Here is a 24,079-nt window from a genome sequence, read left to right on the forward strand (position 1 = left end):
ATGGGGAGGGCGCGGCGCGACGACGGGGGCGGGGCCGCGCGCGGCGCAGTCACATGACCGGGCGTCGCTGGCGGGGGCGGCGGCGGCGGCGCGACCATGGTGAGGGTGAGGGGGCACCGCGCGCGGGGAGCGGCCCGCGGGGCCGGGCGGGGTGCGGGGGCGGCCCGGGGCACGGGGGCGGCCCGGGGTACCGCCAGCCCGGGGTACCGCCAGCCCGGGGCACCGCCTGGGCCCCGCGCAGCGCCGTGAGCCTCCCTGCTGGGCCGACGGCGGGGCGGGCCCGGCGGGTGCGGGGCTGCGGAGGCCGCACGGTCCGGCCCGGGCGGGGCGGAGGTGCGGGCTGGGCCCGGGGCCGGTGCCTGCCCCGCCGCGTTCGGCTCGTGGGGGCTCAGGGGAAGTGGGTGTTTTCATCGGGGTGTTTTTATTGCCGCACCGGCGGGCAGAGTTTCCGGGCTGTTTTATCGCGCTGCCCCTGCGATGCACCCGGCGTTGTGTCTTTGCCGGTGCTGGGCACGTGTGCCCGGGCTGTCCGCCCTCTAGCCCGCTCTCCTGCCCCCCTATACCTTTAAAACTGCTGTCGTAGGCTCCTCTAGTGAACTTCTTTTCCTCTCCAGCAGGAAGAGTGGTTTTACATTGGTGGGCCCAGCTCATTAGTGCTGTTTGGCGCAAATGTTGGTGTTTATTTATTGGGGAGGTAGGGAGGGTGTAGCCAGGTGGGGGTCGGGCTCCTCTCCCAGACAGCCAGTGACAGGACGAGAGGACACAGCCTTAAGATGTGCCGAGGAGGTTTAGGTTGGACATTGGGAGGAATTTCTTCACAGAAAGGATGATTAAACATTGGAAGGGGCTGCCCAGGGAGGTGGTGGAGTCGCCGTCCCTGTAGGTGTTTAAGGAAGGACTGGACGTGGCACATTGGTCTGGTTGCCCAGGTGGTTATTGGTTACAGGTTGGACTCGATGATCTCGAAGTCTTTTCCAACCCAGTTGATTCTGTGAGACCTGAAATTTCCACATGGAAATAACATTTGCTAAGAAATGCTTTTCAGTCTTCAATGCGAATAAGGGAATGATCAAGTTTCCTTGTAAAACTCAAGTCTTTAATGTGTCTTCAGTGTTATTTAATATTCAATAAAATTTTAAGCAGCACTTGCTGTAACCATCATGATGTGTTAATTAATCTAAGTGTGGAGTGTAAACAGTACTAGCAGTGTATAGATAGTCAAAAAATAACTGAATACTTCATGAAGAAGAGACTGTGCAGTTCTTAGGCTTTTGGAACAGGCTTTGTTTTTAAAGTTTTATGGATGTTGGTATCAGTTGAATCCTGTATCCTGGGGGTGGTGGTGTGGGCAAACCCTGTAATGCTACTTGAGAGTGGAGTGGTAAATACTGAATTGGATGATGAGAAATGCTAAATCTATGTAGACAGCAGTCTCTGTCCCCCACATGAATATTTTGTGGTAGTCATTGACTGAGGAATGACACAAGTTTTCTCTGCCTGTCATTTCCATGAGAATTGGCCTGAGACTTGTCTGGTCTCATGGCCTCTTTCTGAGAATAGCTGATACGAGGTAGTTCAGAAAAAATAAACTTACAGGTGTTAAACTTGGGATAATCACAGGTATTAAATTTGGGATAATCCCCTCTATCAAATGAGGCTCCACTGCGATTTCCTATGGCTAAGCTTGGTTTAAACCTTGAATCTGAATGCTTAAGTTCCTTTAACAAGACTCATTTTAAGAGGGCTCTGGCTGGTTTTGATCATCCCCTGAATAAAAAGTCCATCTCATTAATGTCTTGTGGCTTCCTGTGGCAGTAAGTAGCAGTTTCAACATGTGAAAAATGTTTTCATCTCTCTGGTTTGTCTTTGAGCTCATGTACTGTGAGATATAATAGAGGTTTTGGAGCCTTTGGTGTTGCAGAGTGATGCTTCCTGTATGGTATCAAACACTTGTGCTTCTTTTTGTGTGATAATTCTCTCAGTGCCTCCCACAGCAGTGCATTGTGTGCACCCAGGCTTCATCTGCAGGCTGGCACTTGTCCCCATCCCCTTCCACAGCTAACCCATCTTCTCTCTTGGGCAGCATTAATTTTAAGTGGCTCAACAGTGATTTATTCATAAGTAGTCCTAATAACATCCAACTGGGAGGAGGAGGCAGAAAAACCTCCTTGGGTAAATCTCACTTGTTGTGATATCAAACACAAGCATGGGAGCAAACTGAGGTGTCATGTGTGGAATAGTAAGCACATCAGTTACCTAAAGAAAAGGACTTCTGGAGATTAGATGGAAATGCACATTAGAATGGAAGCAAACCCTTCTATTCTGTGTTTATACTCTACATCTGCTTAAGACACCTGCGTGTCAGAGTGTGAGCTGTTTGGTAGCTTGACAAGCTCACTCCAACTCTGCTCAATGTCAGTACTGCAAGGTACCAGATTTTTAAGTGGAATAAGTCAGCACATTGGCCCAAAATAATAACCAGCTCTAGAGTGTAGCTCAGTGTCAAACATGGAACTAAATATGACTCTTATCAAGTCTTCTCATGGAACTGAGCATTAGAAAATCAGAAAGTTGTACACAATAGGTGTCATATTTGCTGTGCATGTTTCAAGAGTAGTTGCTATCGTGAGGAAAGGCACAGGCCAGAATAAAGTTTGCTGCTGCCATAATACACTTCAGCAATTGTTATCTGCAGGTTGACTTGTATTACCCACTCTCATCAGATGGTTTCAAGCTGTTTTGGTTTTAAAAAAAAAAAAAAATTGCTTTCCAAAGCAACTTAAGGTTCACTGGCCTTGATTAAAAAATACCCAAAGAAACAAAACCTGAAAGAAACAACAACAAAAAAAAGCCCACCAAAATCCCCCACCAAAAGCGAGCTTTCCTCACTCCCCCTCCAAAGTCATCTGCTGTGTGTTGTGACTTCCATAACTTGCCTGTGGTAACTTAAGATAGTGCTATCTTCAAAGCTAGAAAAAAGCTGTTGTCTCTTGTACAGAAACCGATGGTGCAGCTGTGGGAGGTTGTTCTTTGTCCCTTCTCCACTGCTCACTTGCTTCCTTGTCGCTTCAGAGGAGAAAAGGTTAGGGAATGAGTAAAGCAGAAAACCCTTCACATCAACTCTCCTTTTTTCTTCAACATTTGCAGTGTATCTACTGTGGATAAGGCTCAGGCATTTCTTAAGTCTAAATGGCTGCATAATTGCTATAAATTGCTTGTCTTGTGTTCATGCAGGAGATAATACCTTATTGTACGTGTACAAGACAGGATATTCTGTGCCTTGATTATGGAGTACTGCTGCTTTTGTCCAGTGTCAAAGTATCTTCCACTTCAAAGGCCTCTGTTCAAGGTTGTTGCTCGTAAATGGGCACGGAACTCCACATCACAGTTGCTTTTTTGATAAAAAAACATTTGAAAATACCATCTTGTGTTACTAGGTTACTAATTTAAGTGGAAGATACAGAGCATAAACAGCTTTATTCAGCATTGAATCTGACAGGAGAACTGTGTGCTAATTCAGTGTGTGCCCTGCTGGATGTCACTGGTGGGCTTTTGCCATATATTCTTTTCACTTCACTTGCCTTTTGCCAAGAGATCCTCAAACTTCAAGCATGTGTATCAGGATATGTGTGTCTTAATGTGATCTTGTGTATCACTTGATAATAACCAGGTTATGTTTCAAAATATCTACAGTTCTGAAGCTGAAAGTAGCTTGCTTTCTGAAGTGGAAAGAAAAGGGTAAGCTGATAAATATTCAGACTTTGAAAGGTAAGAAGGAGTTAGAACTTAAGTGGTGCTGCTGTTAAAATGTCTTCTGTTCATGCAGAAGTAAAGCTGCTATAAACAACACCTCAAGCAACACTACTGCTTCTGTTACATGCTTATGACAGTAGTAGTAGATTATCTCACTGTCTGTGCTGCTGTAAAATGCTCCAGTTGCCTTTTCTTTAGACGTGAAGTGCAGTACCCTTGTGGTAAAGACATCTTTGTTTAGACCAATCACCTTCTCAGTCTTCAGATCAGAACAAATACAAATTTAATTTTCGTCCTCTTTCTTAGTTCTCTGTATCTTCAAGAGATACAGAAGAAAAAAGTTAACTTCTTGTGGTAACACGAAAATGCTCCTGTTGATGAATTCAGTCAAGCACTGACTATGGTCCCAGTGCTGAATAGGGTGTGGGACCTGGCTGCTCAAATTGAGAGCAGAAAGGGAAGTACTGCCAGTGTCTTCTGTTAACACAGACAGAATCTGATGTAAAGCTGACTCTGGTTCATTATAAATGGGAAGGCTCTGAAATTCCAGTTTTTCCCCAACTACTGCTAAAAGACAATAGGTAAAGTTTTATAAGAAAGTAGATACATCTGCTGAGATCATTGTTGGTATCATCTAAAGCATAGTCTCGAAGTTGTAGTAGCATTATGCTGTAACCAGCATGTTCTTCACATCAAAAGTAAGGAAACCAATGCACATGGAATCAGCCAACACAGCAGACACTGTGTGTTTCAGTAAATGCTTTAACTTGGTGTTGCTGTTAAAAAGCCTTCTCTTCATGGCCCTATTTGTAGTGTTGTATGTTGCTGGGGCAAGTAATAGGTGAATGATAAACTATCCATCAGCTGGGCTGGTTTTCCAGCTTATTTGATGCTTTACAGTCTAAACTGCTCTCCCAGCATTATGAACATGTCCCATGAACAACTGGGGATGGAAGAGCAGGGCTGGTAGCTCTGTAAGCTTAGTGCCCATTAGGGGAAGGGGGCTTTGGAAGCTGTGGTTGCTGTTGGCATTGCTGAATTGTTTCTAGCTGTGCTTTAATAGAGATGTGCAGCAGTCAGAGTGTATGGCATCACCTCAGGAGTGATTTATCTTCTCCAAAGCACTGCTGTGGGTTCAGGGGACTGCAGACTGTGACCAATGTTCTGGCACAGACATAATTCAGCAAGTCTGTTACGTGATGTTTCGATATTGATTGTTGCACACAAGTCCCAGCACTGTCATTTGCTGTTCCTTGAAAGTCTGATATGTCATGGAATAATTAAAGCTTAGCAATTACAGCAAACTTCTGCTGGCAGAACATACTTGTTTCACAGTCTGAGTTTTTCTAAGGGTTTGTAGCTGTTGAATTGCTTGGGAAATAGGGTCATGTAGCCATGGCTGCTGCTTTTGCCTTATGCTTAGATCATTTTTGGAAGACCTGCACTTTGTGTGATTAATTATATATAGAAAGAGCTTTAAGAGGTGCAGCCACTCTAATTAGCAGACCTGGCTTTTTCTGTTGACAAAATGGGCTTCTTAATCAGTTATTGTGCATAGTTTGAATATTACTGAGGCACATTAAGTCAGGAGTGTTGGTTGGAAGGAATCTTTATCTTGTATGACCTTCAAGCAGGTATGTTGCCAGTGTTGGGTCAGATCAGCCTTGGTTTTGTCCAACTGGGTGATTGAGAAATTTTAAGAGTGGAGTTTCACTGCCTGTTAGGGAGTGATGAAGGCAAGAACAGCATTGCAGGGCACTCTGTGTGGGAGAGGATAGTGGGGAGAGATGGTCTGTGACTCTTATTGAGGAGGTTCCAATTGCAGAACAAGGACCCAATTGAACATGGGGAATAACAGGGGTGTGCAATACTCTATAACCATTAAACCAGTGTTAAACTAAAACTCGTCTATTTTAAAGATGACCTCAATTTTCATCTCAGTCCTCACAAGATAGTTTATGGGGACTCCAAGCGTGGGGTGTGTGGGAGTTGGTATTGAAGAGAGAGTTTTTATAAACATTAGGGTGATGTAATTGATGGCCTGCTAGCTTGTTTCTGAAATGCAGTTAAAAAGAGAGGACCAGGAACCTTCTGAACACAGTGGATGAAGGAAAAAAGTATAAATAGCTGAGAATTTACTGAAGCTGAAGGCTCAGAGAACCTGCTGTGCAAATCACTGCGTACTTGGTATTTGTCAAGACTAGAGAAGATGTAGTTGAGACACAACATCAGTGTTTTTATCTCTGACAGTATTTCAGAGAGACCATCTGAAAACAAGCTGCAAGACTGGGAGAGGTGGAGATGCTTTAATGAGCTGTTGTGAGCCTGAACCAGAGGTGGATGGTGGTTTCTCCTTGTAAGGTGTTAGGAGGAAGGCTAAGAGCAGGTGGGGAGAGCGTTAGGGGCTGTGATCTGAGTAAGTTTGGACATCTTAGTGGATAACTTCAAGATGCTTTTAGAAATTAATCTCATTAATGTGGTAGAGGGAAGGGAGCAGCTGCAGGAGAAGTCTATTATAGCTGGATTGAGGGGAAATCTATGGCTGTAAGCAATGGATTTATTTAATACTATAAGAAAATGCAGTATGATCCTTGGAAAGTCAAAAGATATTGGAAGTTTCAGTTGAAGGTGTAGAATGTGGCTCTGAGGAGAGGCAAGAGAGTCACTGGGACAGGTAGGAGACATGAAGAGTTGTTGCTTCTCTTCAGCATGCTCTTGCCTTCTGCAAGTGGCTTCTCCCTTCTGGAAAGCATTGAGTGTACTTTGTCCTTTGCTTATCTGAAACTCATCCTGAATAGAATTGTGTGGCTCAGACAGCAGTTAATGGAGAACTTGTGACTTGTGAGCACAGGAGAGCATCTGTCCAGTGGCAGTGTGTGTGGTCTGGGCATTGCTTTGAAGCTGTGTGGGAAGAAGTTACAGCAGTGCTTCCTCTTGGCATAGTCATCTTTGCATTCTCCTGGAGCTTTTCCTTGCCAGATACTTGCACTGGGTTCTTGTCCTCTAAATGAGAAGGGACAAGTTGACCCTGCTCTGCCTCCATGGCTTTGTACTCCAAGGAGCAGTGGTGCTCACAGGCTACCTGTAACCTGCCCTCGGGTTTTTGCAGAGTACTGGAACTTTCTCCCTTGCAGACCACAGAGCTATTTCTGACAGCTCTGAGTGGTCACACTGCACTGTCACTTGCACTGCATTCTAAACTGGGGGAACCCCATCGTAAACAGCTTGATAAAAATAATTGAGTTCTGGTTTGTTTTGTTGGTGTCTTTGTTTTTTTTCCAGCCAACAACACAGCAATCTCCTCAGGATGAACAGGAAAAACTCCTGGATGAAGCCATTCAGGCTGTGAAGGTGCAGTCTTTCCAGATGAAGAGATGCTTGGTAAGAATGGGACTTCAAAATGCAATGAAGCTTCTTGTCTGCTAGTAATAAAACAGTAAATCAATACCAATCTCTAGTGCTGTGAGGAAAATTAACCCTTTGTGCACCTTTGTGTCAGAGGCTTTGCAAATAAATGAGGCAGCTGCTCATTGAGAGTGAGCCTTGAATATTCTTTGAATGTGTCTTCCTGATTTTGCTCCAGTATTTGACAAGATAAATTAAAAGATCTACCTTTATAATTTGTGCTTGTATTTAAGTCAGCCTTAGCTGAGAATAAGCAATAACCAGAAAGTTATTATTCAAATTCGTTTTATATGGAACTGTATTGTGAGACTATTGTGCACCATACTGTTGGTTTTTTCCACGCAGTCTTTTCTTGGTGTCAATTACAGACTGTGAGGCTGCTAATAAATTGCCTGCTGCATAGGATAAATTTTGCACTCATTAACTGTAGACTGATGTGTGAATTCTTCTGTGACTGGAAAACACCATTGACTGGTGTTATGCTGAGATTTTATCTTGAAACTGTAGCCAACGCAGGCAGATCATGTCATCACACATAGCTTTCTTGGGTTTGAGAAGCCTATTTATATTTGGAGAAACTGCTTAAAGTTGCAATGAAAACTTAACTATTCCCATATATTTTCATGTGGTTAACCAAGCTAGCTTTGTTTGCAGCCAAATGACAGTAGTAACACCTCTTCCAGTTTTGTGCTCTGTGGAATGCTTTTGAAATCTTTGAAGTAGCTGCAGCTGAGCTTTTCACTGCTATCAGTGATTGAGTGACAATATAAATACACTAAGTGGATCACACTAGCAATTCATTTTGTTCTCCCTCAAAACCTATTGCTGCTGCTTGTGATGGGTTGAACAAGTATGCATAGGTGGGAGATTAGAGGTTTGTGTTTGTGTGTGTAATACTAGGTGATTTATATGCATCAGAAGTGTAAGTTAGATGCAACCTAATAAACAGTGGCTTTCAGTAGGGTGTTTTTCATGGCTGAGAAGTAGGGGAAGAAGATGATGGCAGTGTGCATTGCCTGTCTGCTAGAGGTTTCTTACTGAGATCTGAGCAAAGCAGCAGAACAGATTTGGAGGAGAGGAATCCATTCTGTTTTGCTTGCTGGAGAAAACCTGAGAGGTGGGTGGGGATTGCTGCATAAGCAAAATGATTTTTAGATTTTTGTACCATGAGTATTACGATTTTTGTACCATGAGCTCTGTCTTCACATATGTCTTATCACTTCCAGATGTAATGTTCCACCTAATTAACATGGGCAGTAAAATACAAACTAGATACGAATTGACTTAATTAGGACTGGTGCTTTCCTGATGTTCACCTAATCTTTGCTTGCTTTTAAAAAAAGATAAAAGTGTAGATTTGTAAAATCCTGCAGTTGCCTAGTGTTATTTCTAACAGACTGTTCTCTCTTTCTTCCTCCAAAGGACAAAAACAAGCTCATGGATGCTCTGAAACATGCTTCCAACATGCTTGGGGAGCTGCGGACTTCCATGTTATCTCCAAAGAGCTATTATGAGCTCTGTATCCTTTGAAGAGAAACTAATAGTTGAAATGTTGAATTGGGAATGAAATGTTCATCTGCTTTTGTTGACACAATGGTATCTTGTCAGTCTCAAGTATTTACTAGCACTTTTCTCCTCAGTATTCAATTATCTCTATATATTGTAGGAGAATATACACTTATTCGCTCACTGTATAAGTTGATTTTTTTCTCCTTGGTATAAAGCAGGTGTTTAGTGTCTTTCAATATCTTCCTCTGGGAGGTTTCAGGAATCTAGGTCTAAAAAATCAGCTCTGTGAAACAATTCTGCTTGCAGGATACTACTCCAAAATCTATAAAAGCACCTAACTTTTTGCCCTTCATCATTATCTTAGCTTCTAACTGAGTCAGTGCCTCGATGTATTTACTTTGCATGCTGTGGTCTCTGAAAAAGGGGAGCCTTTTAAAGAGACTTGGCAATAGAATGTGAATGTATTCAAATACTACTTGCTCCATGTGGGGATGACAATCTTTTGTGATGCATAGTATGCTGTCACTTTAATACTCTGTTTAATCACATTCATTTGCTCAGTTTTGATTTAGTAGCTTGGGGTTTTATTCCCTTTTCTAATATGCTAGGAATTATGATTGAAGGTTTGGGGTTAATTTTGCACAGTTATCCCAATAGCAATTACTGGTTCAGAAGTACTGCCTGCTTGGGCATGGTTGTATTTGGTACAACATCTTTCTTTCATGATGTGAATGAGCAAATTAGTATGAAAATCTGTTCAAGACATTCTAACTTAAAATCCTTAACTATGAGAAAAAGACATGGCAATTTCTGATGAGCTCCACTACTTGGAAGTCTACCTGACAGATGAATTTGCCAAAGGAAGGAAGGTGGCAGACCTTTATGAGCTAGTACAGTATGCAGGAAATATCATTCCAAGACTGTAAGTGTGTGTGTGTTACTGTCTGGTTTTGGTTGCTTTTTCTGTTTTAAACTGGTGCATAGTGGTCAGGCTCTGGGTTCAGTGATTGACTCTGCCTTGCTTGACAGCAGGAATTCAGTTTGCAATGGCAAATAGTATTTCTGCTATCTTGAGTGGATTACTGTGAGACTTCTGAGATTAGGCTGAGAATGCAACTGCAGAAGGTCAATTCTGCAGGCCAATGTGTTAATTTTGCACATGACCAAGATGGAAGCACTTTAATCTTGGAATAAAGTTGGCTTTTGAGTAAAGAGCTGGTCAGTGAAGGTTTAACCAAGTACCACACACTGATCAATGAGATTGACTATGTTTTTATTAACTGCTTCTATTACCTGTTAATGAACTTGTACCTGGGGATCTAGATCTTAGGTTCTCACACACAGTAGATGCCTCATAGCCATCTGCCTCTTACGAGAATAAGAAGTGGGAGGAGGAAGCTGAAGATTTCTGTAACTTTTCCCGAATCTGTGTTTCTGAATATATTTTGTTTAATGCCAGAAATTATACTGGAAGCCCCTGGAAGGCTTATCTTTATATATGTGACCATTGGGCTGCAGAACATGTTCAAGACAGTCTGTCCTGGGACTTGGATTTGGATTGGTACTGAAGTTTTTCATTCCTGACCTTATGTTCATACCAGGAAGAAGCTTAGGACAAACCAGGCTGCATCTTCATGCAGTTTCTGGAGATTGGCTAATGCCTCCCACAATGTCTTTACCCCTGAGTGTCATGATTAGAGTTGTCTTCTGCTTGCTTGATGCAGGCTCTAGTTCTCTCTGGAGAACACTTCCAGTGCTTTCCTGGAGGTTCTCTGCACATCCATGGTGAGGCAGAGGAGAGCTGAGGGCTCTAAACCAAATACATGAAGGTTCTGAGCACTGTGTGCTTTTAAGCTGAAGGAGTGTCCAAATATACTGGAGCACCAGTTCTTCGTTTCTCCCATATTCCTTCTGCTTCTTGCCTAAAACAGAGGTGCTGAAGGAATGAATGCAGGCCTGGGGGGTTCTGAAGAGCTTAATTCTTATCCTGCTGGACTACAGTGTGAAAGAGGCTTAGCTGCTTCCCCATCATAGATTACTTACCTGTATGTGCCAGAGCTGTTTTCCAGCTTGGTGGGATGCTGGAAGAATAGACAAGCTGGTGTGGGAGCATTCATAACTTTGTGCATGCTGAGCATTTACACATTCAAGGTGTCAAGCACTGTAATGAGGTCAGGGGGCTGTTCTGACTTGCTGTGCTCTGTAGCAAAGGAGAACAGAGTTGAAAGCTGACTAAAGATCCAAAACCTTGGGACCTGGATGATATTTTATTACTTTTTCTGTGGTTTGGTAATCCTACCAGGATGTAAGAAGGGAACTGTTGCCTTTAAGTGTGATGTTGTTACTTTATGATTTATTGTTTGACTCTGTGCTTTTTGCAGGTATCTCCTGATAACAGTAGGTGTTGTCTATGTCAAGTCATTTCCACAGTCCAGGAAAGATATTTTGAAAGACCTGGTGGAGATGTGCCGTGGAGTACAGCATCCTCTTAGAGGCCTCTTCCTTAGGAACTATCTCCTGCAGTGTACCAGGAATATCTTACCAGATGAAGGCGAACAAGCAGAGTAAGAAGGATGAGCTATAACTTGGTAGAATTATTGTTGTTAACAGAGCATATTTAAATTTTCTGTATGACTTTCTTCAGATTTGAAAGAAGTAGAAACTTGACAGATGTTTTGTCCATTAAGAATTCCCTAGCAGAACTAAGGTTTCATACAAGTGAGGGTATGAACCTTTCTTATGAACCCAGATATCCCACCACACACTTCCCCACCCTCCAGCCTTAAAATCTCTGTTCACCAGGGGGTGGAAGGATGAATACCTCTGACCAACTTTTCCTGTTCTTAACCTGTTATCAATTGCAGTGAAGAAACCACTGGAGACATCAGTGATTCGATGGATTTTGTGCTGCTGAACTTTGCAGAGATGAACAAACTTTGGGTGCGGATGCAGCACCAGGGCCACAGTCGGGACAGGGAGAAGAGGGAGCGCGAAAGGCAGGAACTGAGAATCCTGGTGGGAACAAACCTGGTTCGCCTCAGCCAACTGGAAGGTGTCAATGTGGAGCGATATAAGCAGGTGGGATGTCTGTCCATCCTTTCTGACTAACTTTTTCCAAATGAAGCTCGTTTGTACTCTCAGATGAGCAGCTGGAAGTGTTATAACTGTGCCAAAAGTGCAGTAATCCTGGTACTTCTCAAACTCTTCACCTGAGGCAAAGTTCTGAGTACTAATGAAGGTATACAATGTGTTGTGAGGCTAAGGACATGATTCATGCATTTTTTGTATAAGGTTGTGTGTAACATTGACAATTAGTTTTTAAAACTTTCCTTCTTGACTCTCACTTTATTTGGAGAATAGGGAGTTAGTTTAAGGGTAGTGTACATATACAGCATTCTGTGGTAGACTTTACAAGTTATGAGGCTATGCTTCCCAAAGCATTAAAGAGAACTGTTATTGCAGGAAATGACAGTGAAGAAAATATATTACTTAAAAGTCTGTCCCATATAAGTTCTACATATAGCTGTTGAAGAGGACTTTGAGTGGTGCTGCTGAGACCCTGAGCAGTGGTATGTGCCAGCAAAGTTAGTAACACTGACTTACTAAATCAAAGCTTGCATAGTGTATGAAAGGGACAGATGTCTGAGACCAGTAGATTTTTTTTTTTATCTGAAGGATGGAACTTCAGAAAAGTGAGACTTTTTATCAGAAAGCCTTTATGTACAGAATAAGCTGAGAACTGTTAGAAATGCTACTTTGCTTGGATTAAATTCATATGTAAATATAAACTTCGAAAGTAATTGTAAAATCACTGCAACACTTTTTTTCCCTATTCCAGATTGTTCTGCCAGGAATACTGGAGCAGGTTGTGAACTGTAGAGATGCTTTAGCTCAGGAGTACCTCATGGAGTGCATCATACAGGTGAGCTGCTTAAATTCAGTTGCAGTGATGGGACACAGGGACACCTCTGTACTTAGTCAGATTCAGGCAGCTTCCTCATGCACTGGAAAACTTCATCACTGGGACTTTTACACAGTGGCTTGTCCTGTATTTTTTTACCAGATGGGCAGAGTGGACATGAATCCATTTTGTGCTCCTTCTGTTGCAGAAGCTTGTAAGCATCTGAGTAGCAGTGCCTGAGTTGTAATAGATAGCTGAGCCCTCAAGTTACCCACTTGTCTTACATCTCCTGCTTCATGCATTTACCCAGTCAAGGTCAGCTTCATAGGCCAGACTGTATTTACTGTGTGGCTATCTACTTTACAGTTATTCTGTTGCATTTTACTGCTGTGTGACAATGGGCAAATTCAGTTTATAACTTGATGACTATTGATCTAAAACTTCAGGTTTTCCCAGATGAATTTCACCTCCAAACCCTGAACCCATTTCTCAGAGCCTGTGCTGAGCTGCACCAAAATGTGAATGTGAAAAATATAATTATTGCTTTAATTGACAGGTGAGTGACCGAGGGGGTGGAAGTTGGCTCAAAATTAAGTTTGTGTTGTGCACAAGCAGATGATAATTCTTTTATTATTTGAATGTGTTTTAACTTGTGATATCACTTAACTCCACTGTTTCCACATCTTTCTATCAGCTGTAATTCAAGCTGCGAAGAATATTATTTCTGTAGCTTCTGCTCTCTGGACTCTGTTTTTACAGCTTCCTATGAAACCTGCTTTATGGACTGATTAAAACTTGTGAACAGATTTAGCCAGGAAATAGCCCATTTATTATTGACCAGTTTTGTTTCTGAAGTGGCAGCAGTGTTCTGCTTTGACAGCTATATTGGTCAGAGGTACCTCTTGAAAACTTGAAGATCCCAATGGCTAAATTGTGTATCAAGGATACTTTACCTTGCAGTTTGAGTAGAGAACATAATGACTATTCAGAAAGGAGCTAGTAAGAAATGGAACTACCTTCTTAATTCTTGCCACTAGCATCCTGCCTGTTCTCCCAGAAATGTGTTTTTTCCTGTAGAGGTACTGCTACTGCTTTCAATGAATTCAAATATGGGGGAGAAATCGTAGAATCATTGGGGTTGGAGAAGACCTTTAAGATCAAACTGAAGTTTTTGATTTGTATCTTGAAAGGAAGCAACACAGACTATCAGTGACTAGCTGCACTTTCTTACTGCAGACAGGAAGTGCACTTGCATGGCTTACTGAAGCCTCAAAAAAGCTTCTTTTTTTTTTTTTTTGCATTTGCACACAAACATATGTGCCTTTGTATATCTGGTCCATGTACTAATGTATGGACCTCAGTTACCATGGGGATCTTGGGTCCCACTGGCCTTCAGCAATGGGCAGGGTTACTTTAACTCCTCTGATGCCTGGAGATGGAGTATGTATACTGAGCATGACTGGTATAACTTAAGATCTTGAATTTTTTGCTTACCAGATCTGTAGTTTTTCTCCTGGTTATGTCAAATTTATTTGTTCAAGACTTCGGTTTTATTGGAAAAATCTTTTAGTATTTGTGCCAGAGAAGCAGCACAGAGGTGTTCACAGTTTCCTACAATTTGTTGCCATGGCTGAGAATTTTTGTAATTTTGTCAGCTTTAAAAAAAAAGAAAAAAAAGGAAACAATAGATCCCCAAACCCGAAACAACCCAGATCTCAAGAAGCATTGCCCATAGCAACCTGATTTTTGAGACTGTCTATCTTGAGCCTACTTTCAACAGAGATCACAGGATCTTCTGCCAGGTTCTTACATGACAGTGTGGCAATGTCATTTTTGTGAGAAGGATTTCGTTGTGTAGCTTCTGCTGTCATGTCTGCTCTGAGGACTTAACTTACTGTGGAGGTAATGCCAAAGTTTTTCTCTTCTTAGTGTTAGAAGCACCAGTAAGTGACTGACCAGCAGTGACCCTGCTGTCCTCCCAGACTTTGCACTGCTGGGGTTTCTTGGGCCACTGAAGGCACTGAAGCTGCCTCACTTGGCTACAGGGCAAGGGCAGAAAGGTGGCAGTGTGATGGTTATCTTTGTAGCATGGCAACTTGTGATTTTGACTGTAATGTTACTGCAAGTGTTGGAGGAAATGAGTGGATCTGTCCTTGGAATCCATGCATGTAGGGAGGATGTTGCTCTTGTGTTGGGATTGGAGCTGTTAGGAGCAATTGCTCAGTGTTTCAGTGTTGTGTAGGTAAGATGGGAAGCTGCCCCATGTAGGTAGTACCTGCTGGCATTTCTCATCTTTGTTTCAGCTGGTGTGGGATAATTGAATCTGAACATCACTTACTGCTGAAGAAACTTGTGACAATTTTGTTCTTATTCCTATGGGGCTTTCCTGCTAAAGGAATCTTTCTGCAAATAGTCTTGCTGCTTTGGGATCTTTCTTGCCTTACTAAACCATTCATGGCTTTTAATTATGCTGCCATCTGCCTGCAGCTTGTTCTTATTGTGTAGCATACTGGCCTTACACTTGGAGCTGTTGCCAAGATGAACTGCCTTGTCCCTTTGAGAAAAGGCAATGTTTGCTTCTGATGTTAGGAAGTCTGCTTCTTACCATCCTATGAAATATAAGATAAATTCAATGTCTGTGTTTCCTGGCAGTGAAGTTTTTTGGCACCACAACCTTTTCTTACCTGTTTCTGTTTCAGACCCAAAGTTCATTCAGAATCAAAGTTTAGAAACGCTGTAAGAAGTAACTTAAAAATTTTAATTTGCTGCCTTTTCCTAAATATTTTTATAGTTCTTTCTCTTATTCAGAGTAGAATAATCTCAACAGTTAGAAAGTCAAGACATGAATGCTGAGCTCCTTAAGCAGCAGCTTTGGTAAGGTGCTAGCCTTCCTGTAGTGATTCTTCTTGCCTTGTATCTCATTTCTGCAGCAGTGGTGGTTGGCATGACTTTGTTCCCTTACAGATAGAGATACCTCTCATCATCTCTTGAATGCTTGCTGGACAGAAATTGCTTGCCTTTTTCCCCTCCCCCACCCCCCCAAAAAAGGTGTTTACTTTGTATTTTGTTCTTTGCCAACAATAGAAGTCCCAAACATGCCAGTCTGTCTTTAGAGACAAAGCACAGTTAAATCAGTGTATTTCTTCTGTGGCTTTTTTTCCTTCTGGAGGCTGTTTTGTGGTGAATGCTATTGGGTATCTAATTTCAGTAATATCACTGAATGAGTGCAGGATATTTGCTCTTCCATCAGCCTGCTCTATACCTCTTTCTCTGCTGGAAAGAACAGAACATTTGCTTCTAGCTGAAGAACATCGATTATGAAATGTCCTTATTGCTCCTTCTTCACCTTGCCTTTTCTGTCAGACTCTTTTCCAGGACTGATAGATACCAGGCTCAGTTGCTCGTAAGGCTTCTGACTTCCGTTAATTTCCTTTTTGCTTGTAATAGAGCTTCCAAAAATACCTAAAGGAATTGCTTTTTCTGCCAGTACCTCTTTCTGAGGTGTGGAAAAACTGTGCTGACCAAGCTGCTTTCCTTGCTGTGTCACCAGGTTAGCTTTATTTGCACATCGTGAAGATGGACCTGGTATCCCAGCAGATATCAAACTCTTTGACATCTTTTCACAGCAGGTTGCTACTGTTATACAGGTATGCTGGGTGTTCTTGCATGCAGTTTGGGGTGTTTTTTTGCCAAGTTACATGCTTTTGTATCAGCTTAGCCCTGTCTTAAATTTCAGTCTCGGCAGGACATGCCCTCAGAGGATGTGGTGTCTTTGCAAGTTTCTCTCATTAATTTGGCTATGAAATGCTACCCAGACCGTGTTGACTATGTTGACAAGGTGTTGGAGACAACTGTGGAAATATTCAATAAACTTAATCTGGAACAGTAAGTAAATGTCTCTTGAGTTCTCTTTGGCATGGCAGTCAATAACCTAAAATCTGGACTTGTGCACTGCACCACATTTGGTGAGATAGCAGAGACATGCTTTGGATGTGTGAGATGACTGTCTACAGCTTGGCCCAAAAGCAGTAATGATAAACTGCTGACTAACTGCTCACCTGTGCATAAATCCCACTGTGCAGCTGTACAGCTACACAATGTGCATGCTAAGCTGTGTGTAGTCATTATCCAGGCATCCCTTACAGCAGTCTACAGCTGGATTTGCAGCCAGTCTGCTTCTGCTGTCAGCAACTTAAAACATGTATTTTTCCACTGTATGTCCCAAAGAACAAGATATGACTTGTTTTGATACTTTTATTTCCTTTCTCCCTAGCAACAAGTTGCTTAGTTGTTGTGGTTTGCCTCAGAATTGGTATTCTGAGGCAGGCTTTAAATCTGTCTACATGTGTGAACTATGGATTAATTGTGTTTTTTGCATATATTTTCTTTTAGTATTGCAACAAGCAGTGCTGTTTCAAAGGAGCTGACTAGACTTTTGAAAATTCCTGTTGATACTTACAACAATATCCTGACAGTTCTGAAACTAAAACATTTTCACCCACTCTTTGAGTACTTTGATTACGAGTCCAGGAAGAGCATGAGTTGTTACGTGCTTAGCAATGTATTGGATTATAACACAGAAATTGTGTCCCAAGAACAGGTATGACATAAGTTTACTTGAAATTCTAGGTATTTAAAATAGCATTTGAACACCTGAAAACACATACTAAGTGACTTCATGCAGGGCATGCTTTGTTTCCCAGCCTTCGTCCCCGTGTGCTCCTGTCTCCCCATCTGGGCACAGGCTTTATCCCTCTTGATAATTCCTCCTCATGTTCTTAAATGTCTTTACACATCTTACCTAACCTCACCCTAGAGACTATTTCTGGTCTTACCCAACCTCAGCCTAGACACTACTGCTGTTGGGTTTGAACAGATACCCTGAATCCCTTTAAAACTAGGCCTACTACCTAAGGAGGGTTGGATAGTACTTTTGGAATCTGAATTTCCTCCACACTGCTGTGCTGTCCCATCTGACTTGTGCCAAGAGGGACCCTTCTTCAGGGAGTAAGGCACCTGTGTCTAAAGCATCAGCACTATGAATGGCTGTAAACATGTTCCCAGTTGCTGTCAGCTTATGCTTGTAGACTACTCTACTTTAAACAGAGCTTCTCTTGCCTTTAACAGGTTGATGCTATCATGAATTTGGTATCCACACTGATCCAGGACCAACCAGATCAGCCTGCTGAAGATCCTGACCCTGAGGACTTTGCTGATGAGCAGAGCCTTGTGGGAAGATTTATTCACCTCCTGCGCTCCGATGACCCTGACCAGCAGTACCTGGTATGGCACTGGGGGTGCTGAGTGTCTGTGCTCTGACTGTCACTTCTTGCATTGACTACCCAAGGCTTATCGTGAAGTCTGTGCAGCTTGTGCCCAAAACTAAGAATGGCAGTGAAAGGAGCTGTCATTAATGAGCACAATGAAAAACTGAACAAGAGGGAAAATGGCAAAAGTTGCATGTGTGTCCACCAGAATGTGGCACTGTAGTTTTAGTTTAATGAAATTTGTTTTCTTTCTTTTACTTGTCTCACAGGTGCTGTAAGAAGGAATGGTCCTTTTTGCAGCTTCCACTGAGTTGAGGACAGAATGTATTGATGTTGTTATTAAATGCAAGCTCAGGCAGCTTCCACCTGGCTGCACAATCCAAAGCGGATCTGCAGTTAACACAGTGCAGCAAGTGTTGCCTAACACTTATTGAGCAGCTCTAGGGAAAGTTCAGGCTGATACCGCATAAAAAGCTACAGAGACAGCACAAATTTAATTCCAGTAAAAGCAACTTTAACTTAAATTCGAGTCCGCCCAAAATGCTGTAATTTATCTGTTGATAACACCATGTCTTTCCATAGAGATTAAGTTACAGATGCAAATAACACACCTCTCTTAAGAATTCTCTAAGCTTACAGTGCTTCTGCTTTAGATCCTAAACACTGCCCGGAAGCACTTTGGTGCAGGTGGGAACCAGCGGATTCGTTTTACACTGCCCCCGTTGGTTTTTGCTGCATACCAGCTTGCTTTTCGCTACAAAGAGAACTCCAAAGTGGTAAGTTGACCTCTTGGCTTCTCTGCTATGCTTGCTTTTTTTTTTGGACTTTGTTAAAAGTGCATTTTGTCTGACTTCAGTATGCTAACACTTGATGCAGAATGCTAGTTGGTTGTTTGGGGTTTTTTTGCTCGAGGCAGATTTTTGCTTGAGGTTTGAATGCTTTCTAATCGAATGATTTTTATCACTAAATTACTTGGGCACTTGAGAAATGGTGATGCAGAAATGGGCTAGTTTCGTTTATTCATGAGGGTGACTGATTATGTGCTTTTGCTGGAGACCAGACAAGTGATGGCATGAAACTGATTTCAGTGTGGATATTGAAATTCATCAAGTTCTAAATTGTAGCTACACTGTTTTAATGTTTCTAAAAACAAGTGCTTTTTTATAGGTTAACTTACACAGTAGTTGCAAAGCTGCACACTGAAACAATGACTGATCCATTTGGCCCTTTAATGCTTTCTGATGGAGATAGTTAGCTTGTATATGTATTTCCCTTATTGTGGGGAAATAAGTTTAATTGCTGTTTGTTAAAGTGCTCTTCAAAATGAAGGTTTTAATATTCTCTCCCCCTTCTGATTGCTCCAGACTGAACAGAATTTTTCTGTTTCACTAATTAGGCTTTTGCTCAGTTATGTTCTAAGCATAGCTATTGTAGCTGCAATTCAGTGTTGGCTTCTGAAGAAGGTTTCTATGAGCTGGTAGGAAAAATGGGTGTGAAATTCTTGTAAATTAAAGAAATGTTTTGTGAAGACCCACTGAGGTCAACACAGTACTTCTGGGGCACTCATTACTGCTTCAGTAAATAAGTGATTGGAGTGGCATCAGAGGGCAGCAGGCTGGAGCACTTAACAGATCTTAGTACAATTCAGGTTCTCTTTTCCTATAGCAGTACTCTTGTTCAAGCTTTTGCTTGTTTTTCTTCTCTAGGATGACAAATGGGAAAAGAAGTGCCAGAAGATCTTCTCGTTTGCTCACCAGACCATCAGTGCTCTGATCAAAGCAGAGCTGGCAGAGCTGCCCCTCCGTCTCTTCCTGCAGGGAGCACTGGCTGCAGGAGAGATTGGCTTTGAGAATCATGAAACTGTGGCCTATGAATTCATGTCCCAGGTGAGTGTCCAACCATTGCAGTTGGTCTCATGTACTGCCTTTAATTTGACTGGGATAGGTTTCCTGAACACTGAGCCATCCAGTGTGATTAAAACACTTGAAATGATGGATGGCTAATGCTACTAGGTAGAAAATCCTCATCTTCCTTCTTGCTTCCCAGGCTGCTGTGGGATTAAGCTCCATTGCTCCTGGTTTGAGTACTCAGTCTGACAACATGTGGTATGTTGCAATGCTGCCTCCTACTCGAGTAGTTGGTTCACTGGAGGAGTGTAGCTTTCTCAACATAAAATGCTCCTTCACTGCTTCTGCCTCCCAGCTCCTGTTATCCAACTGGTTTTGCCCTGACCACGCTCTTAGGAAGTTCTCTAAAATTTGCAGAGTTCACAACTGCTATGCTGGGCTTTGCTAATTAAAATCCTTGTATTGAAACCTATTATAAACTACTCTGAAAATCCATGTGAACTTGTTCCTTGGTCTTAAGCCTTTCTTGTTGCAAAAACCTTCCCTCCTCCCCATCAGATAAAGAACCAATGTATTTCATGTTATCCACATTGTAAGCTTTGTCCTAATCTTTTCTCTAATACTCCTACTAATGCATGTTTTTAAATGGAATTGCTGATAAACTCAGCCTTTGCTCACTGCCTTGGATCAGTTGCTGTTGTAGCTCCATTCTGAAGATGAGAGCAGCATGACAATCATGTACTTTTGTATTTGAGATACGGTTCAAGGTTTTAGTCTTGTCTGTTCTCTAAAGATTCTTCATCCATGTGGCAACAGTGCAAGTGCTTTTCTTACCTACTCTGTCATCACTGACCTACCACTCAACCTCTGCTCTGCTGTTTGTGTGTTTCAAAGAACCAAATATTCTTCAAGAATTATTTCTGCTGTTGAAGTTCTGTATCTGAACAGGTGCTTGAAATGAGGAAAACCCCATCTTTAGAATATATGTGGGATCACATTTTTTTCCTGTGACTACTTGTATACTATTTCTTGCAAGACTATTTCTTCCGGTCTGTGGATTTCACTTGATTTTAACATTCTAAATGAAAGATCTTTTTTCCTGCCTGAAGCTTTGAACAAATGTAAAACTGGACAGTTTCCTGCTGTGCCACTAGCAGGTGTGATTTTTTTTTTTTTTTTTTCCTGATGTGTTCTGATTGAGTCTTACTTTCTCCCTTGACTAGGCCTTCTCTCTCTATGAAGATGAAATCAGTGACTCAAAAGCACAGCTGGCTGCAATCACCTTGATAATTGGGACATTTGAGAGGATGAAGTGCTTCAGTGAGGAGAACCATGAGCCTTTGAGGACTCAGTGTGCACTGGCAGCCTCTAAACTCCTGAAAAAGCCAGACCAGTGCCGGGCTGTGAGCACTTGTGCCCATCTGTTTTGGTCTGGCCGAAATACTGACAAGAATGGAGAGGAGGTAAGAACACAGTGACAACAGTGTAGCACATCCTACCTCAGTAACAGCTCTGCCTTTCTTCTGAAGACACTTCTAAAGTAGTTACATCAGTGATATAGATTTGGTTGGAGTATATGCTCATATATGAAGTTTTTAAATCTCAGTGCGGTGTGAACTGTGTAAATACCAAAAGGGAGAAAATTCTAATTTAAAGGTAGAAGTACCAGGCAAGCTTTTGAGTGTCAGCTGGTTTAAGACAGGCTCCATTTTGCATGTGTGTATTACAGTAGCTGTGCTTGCATGTGAACTACTAAACTTCCAAATTAAAGATACAAGTTGTTGCAGGTAAAGGTAAAAAAAAAAATGCTGTTGTTCTTCAGGGCTTGTCACATAAGCTGTTGTCATTATAAAGAGCAGTGTTTGAAACATGTTTCTCAAAGTATGCCTTATGGTACATGTTACAAAATTGAGTTAATTGATCTCGTAATTGAAGGCTCTCAACAACTGTTCATGTTACTGTCTGATTTTTAAAAAAGTCTAATACTGGTGGCAGTCAGGCAAGGAAAGCTTTCAATGACAGCTTACTCTGCACAGTTTGTGTAGTTTTGTTTCTGTGGCAGACCCTCAGGAGATGCCATATGTTGCCAAGGGAAGAGATACTGGAGCTCCTTGAAGTTCTTTTATTTCTTGTAACTTGGATTCTTCCTTCTAGCTTCACGGAGGAAAAAGAGTGATGGAATGCCTAAAGAAGGCTCTGAAGATAGCAAATCAGTGCATGGACCCTTCTCTCCAAGTCCAGCTCTTCATAGAAATTCTGAATAGATATATCTATTTTTATGAAAAGGAAAATGAGGCGGTGAGTAGAAATCTGTTTTCTGTTACCTCTTTTTTAAACAACATTTCTTTAAGCTCTTTATTCACACTTATGCCCCAAATTATGTCTCTTCAGCTTGCCCTGTAATCCCTCATGAGAGGCACAAGTTCTGGTGGTTAAAAAACAGAGTAGTCAATTCTTGATATGCAAGTAAAACTGTGGATTAAACTTCATTCTTCTTACATGGGGGGAAAATACCAAATGTTTGGAATTTAGTTATGAACCTAAATATTGTGAGACTTGGATACCTAAAATGTTTATTATATCAGAACTTGCTGGGACTTAGATGAGATGCTTAGATGACATTACCATATTGACTGTACAAAACCAATTAAGAGTGCATAGACAGTCTGATTATGTGCATCATTTGTTTACAGCTTTTTAGATTTGCATTGAATACATTGGAAAGAAATGCTGTGGTAGCAGTTACAAAGCTATCGGGATAAATATTTAAGTTCTTTACATTTGCTTGGATGGGAGAACTTCCACAAAACTGAAATTGGAAGGGTTCTGTGAGGAGCAAGAGAAGGCAGCCCCCAAGAGTTTGTCTGCATACAGTCTTACCAATATTTTGAAGAACTGTCCCATGCAAATAGTTCAGAGACAAGTCTCTTAAAACTACTGTCTATGCACTTGTACACAGGTGATGTTGATGACTCCTGTTCTGTGTTCTGTAGGTGACAATTCAGGTTTTGAATCAGCTTATACAGAAGATCAGAGAAGATCTCCCAAACCTTGAGTCTACTGAAGAAACAGAACAAATTAACAAACACTTTCACAACACACTGGAGCACTTGCGTCTGAGGAGGGAATCACCAGAATCTGAGGGGCCAATTTATGAAGGTCTTGTTCTTTAGGTAGACACTCACTGTACCTGTTTTCATTGACATACTGTATGTTTGTTTTTTTTTTTTTAAGATAGATTCCTAGGTTGTGCCTTTCAGAAATGTCAAGTTAAGTTAACATTCATGTGTTCAGTCTGGCACTTCAAACACTCGTGTTGAGTACTCTAACAAATTTGAAAGGTTGGACCAGCAACTACAGGTTTGATCAGTTAGCATGGCTGAAACTTCCTTTGAAATCCATGTGACATGGTAGGGCTCTTCAGTTCTGATTTCTCTTCTGTCTGTTCACTGTTGCTTCTGTAGCACTAGAGCTCTAAACTGGCAGTGACCGTCATCTGAAACTGTGTCCGATCCTTACAGAGCATCAGATTTTTGGGATTATTGTATGTCAAATTCTGCTTGTGCTTTCCTTTTAATGCAAGTTAAGACTAAGTGTAATATTTTTCCCTAAAAACTAGAATATATTAATGCATGTTTGGAGAGTTTTAAAGTACCATGTTCAAAAACAGAAGTTATATTTTGCATATTAAGGCTCTGTGACATTCAGTGAGGGCCAGTACTGTGCACAGGGCATATTTATCAAGATAATTTTGTTCCAAATAGTATAAAAAATAGAGAAATTGCAATCTATATAGATATGTATAACCTTCATTACTGTAAATTTAGGGGAAAATGCATTACACAAGTTTATTCAGTATCATGATTTTGCACCAGTGGAACAATAAAGTTGCTATTAACACCTGTTGTTTCATGTCTCTTCAGAGCCCACTGTTGAACCCAAAGCTAATGTTGAACCTTTTGATAAGAGTGAAAGAACTTCTGCTTTGTAGGGACAGAAGAATCAAGGCAAGTTAACCAGGACAAGCTGGGAGGCTGCTGGCACTTCCAATTAGAAGTTTATCATTCGGACCAGTATTTTTCCAAGTGATGCTGTGCTGATGTGTGCTCATGTTTCAGAGTGCTTTTATGACATACCTTGAGGGATAAAGAATCCTCCTGGATTCTGTGCTAGAGAGATAAGTGGCAATTAAACTGCAATGCTGTAGGAAACTTAAGCATGGAGCAAGTGCCGGTGACAGCTCCTCTGAAACTGGTCTGTCTGTGAGTTAATGCCAGTTGATGTAAGTTTTGACATGGCTGGTTTACCTTTACTGAACACAGTGTTCTAAAGATAACTGATTGAATTGCCTTACTCCTTGAGTGACCACTAAAAATGTGTCCTGGCTTGACTGGATA

At 41.7% G+C, this 24,079-nt stretch overlaps 1 protein-coding gene across 2 annotated transcripts; it reads left to right on the top strand.

Annotated features, from left to right (window-relative positions):
• Positions 1 to 39: 39 nt before the first annotated feature.
• Positions 40 to 23,584, top strand: VPS35 (VPS35 retromer complex component). Of its 2 annotated transcripts, none has more exons than XM_032701569.1 (17): positions 40 to 99; positions 7,036 to 7,134; positions 8,581 to 8,677; positions 9,466 to 9,589; positions 11,049 to 11,231; positions 11,532 to 11,745; positions 12,506 to 12,589; positions 13,015 to 13,124; positions 16,119 to 16,215; positions 16,305 to 16,453; positions 16,961 to 17,168; positions 17,696 to 17,851; positions 18,489 to 18,611; positions 19,542 to 19,721; positions 20,906 to 21,145; positions 21,837 to 21,980; positions 22,676 to 23,584. In XM_032701569.1, exons 1-17 carry the CDS (start codon positions 97 to 99, stop codon positions 22,853 to 22,855), a joined length of 2,391 nt encoding a protein of 796 aa, XP_032557460.1. In that variant the 5' UTR covers positions 40 to 96; the 3' UTR covers positions 22,856 to 23,584. The 2 variants fall into 2 exon arrangements, with proteins under 2 accessions (XP_032557460.1, XP_032557459.1); XM_032701568.1 differs by having other exon boundaries at positions 57 to 105.
• Positions 23,585 to 24,079: the final 495 nt, after the last annotated feature.

The sequence above is a fragment of the Chiroxiphia lanceolata genome, chromosome 13 (assembly GCF_009829145.1).
Source record: "Chiroxiphia lanceolata isolate bChiLan1 chromosome 13, bChiLan1.pri, whole genome shotgun sequence".
Taxonomy (NCBI): domain Eukaryota; kingdom Metazoa; phylum Chordata; class Aves; order Passeriformes; family Pipridae; genus Chiroxiphia; species Chiroxiphia lanceolata.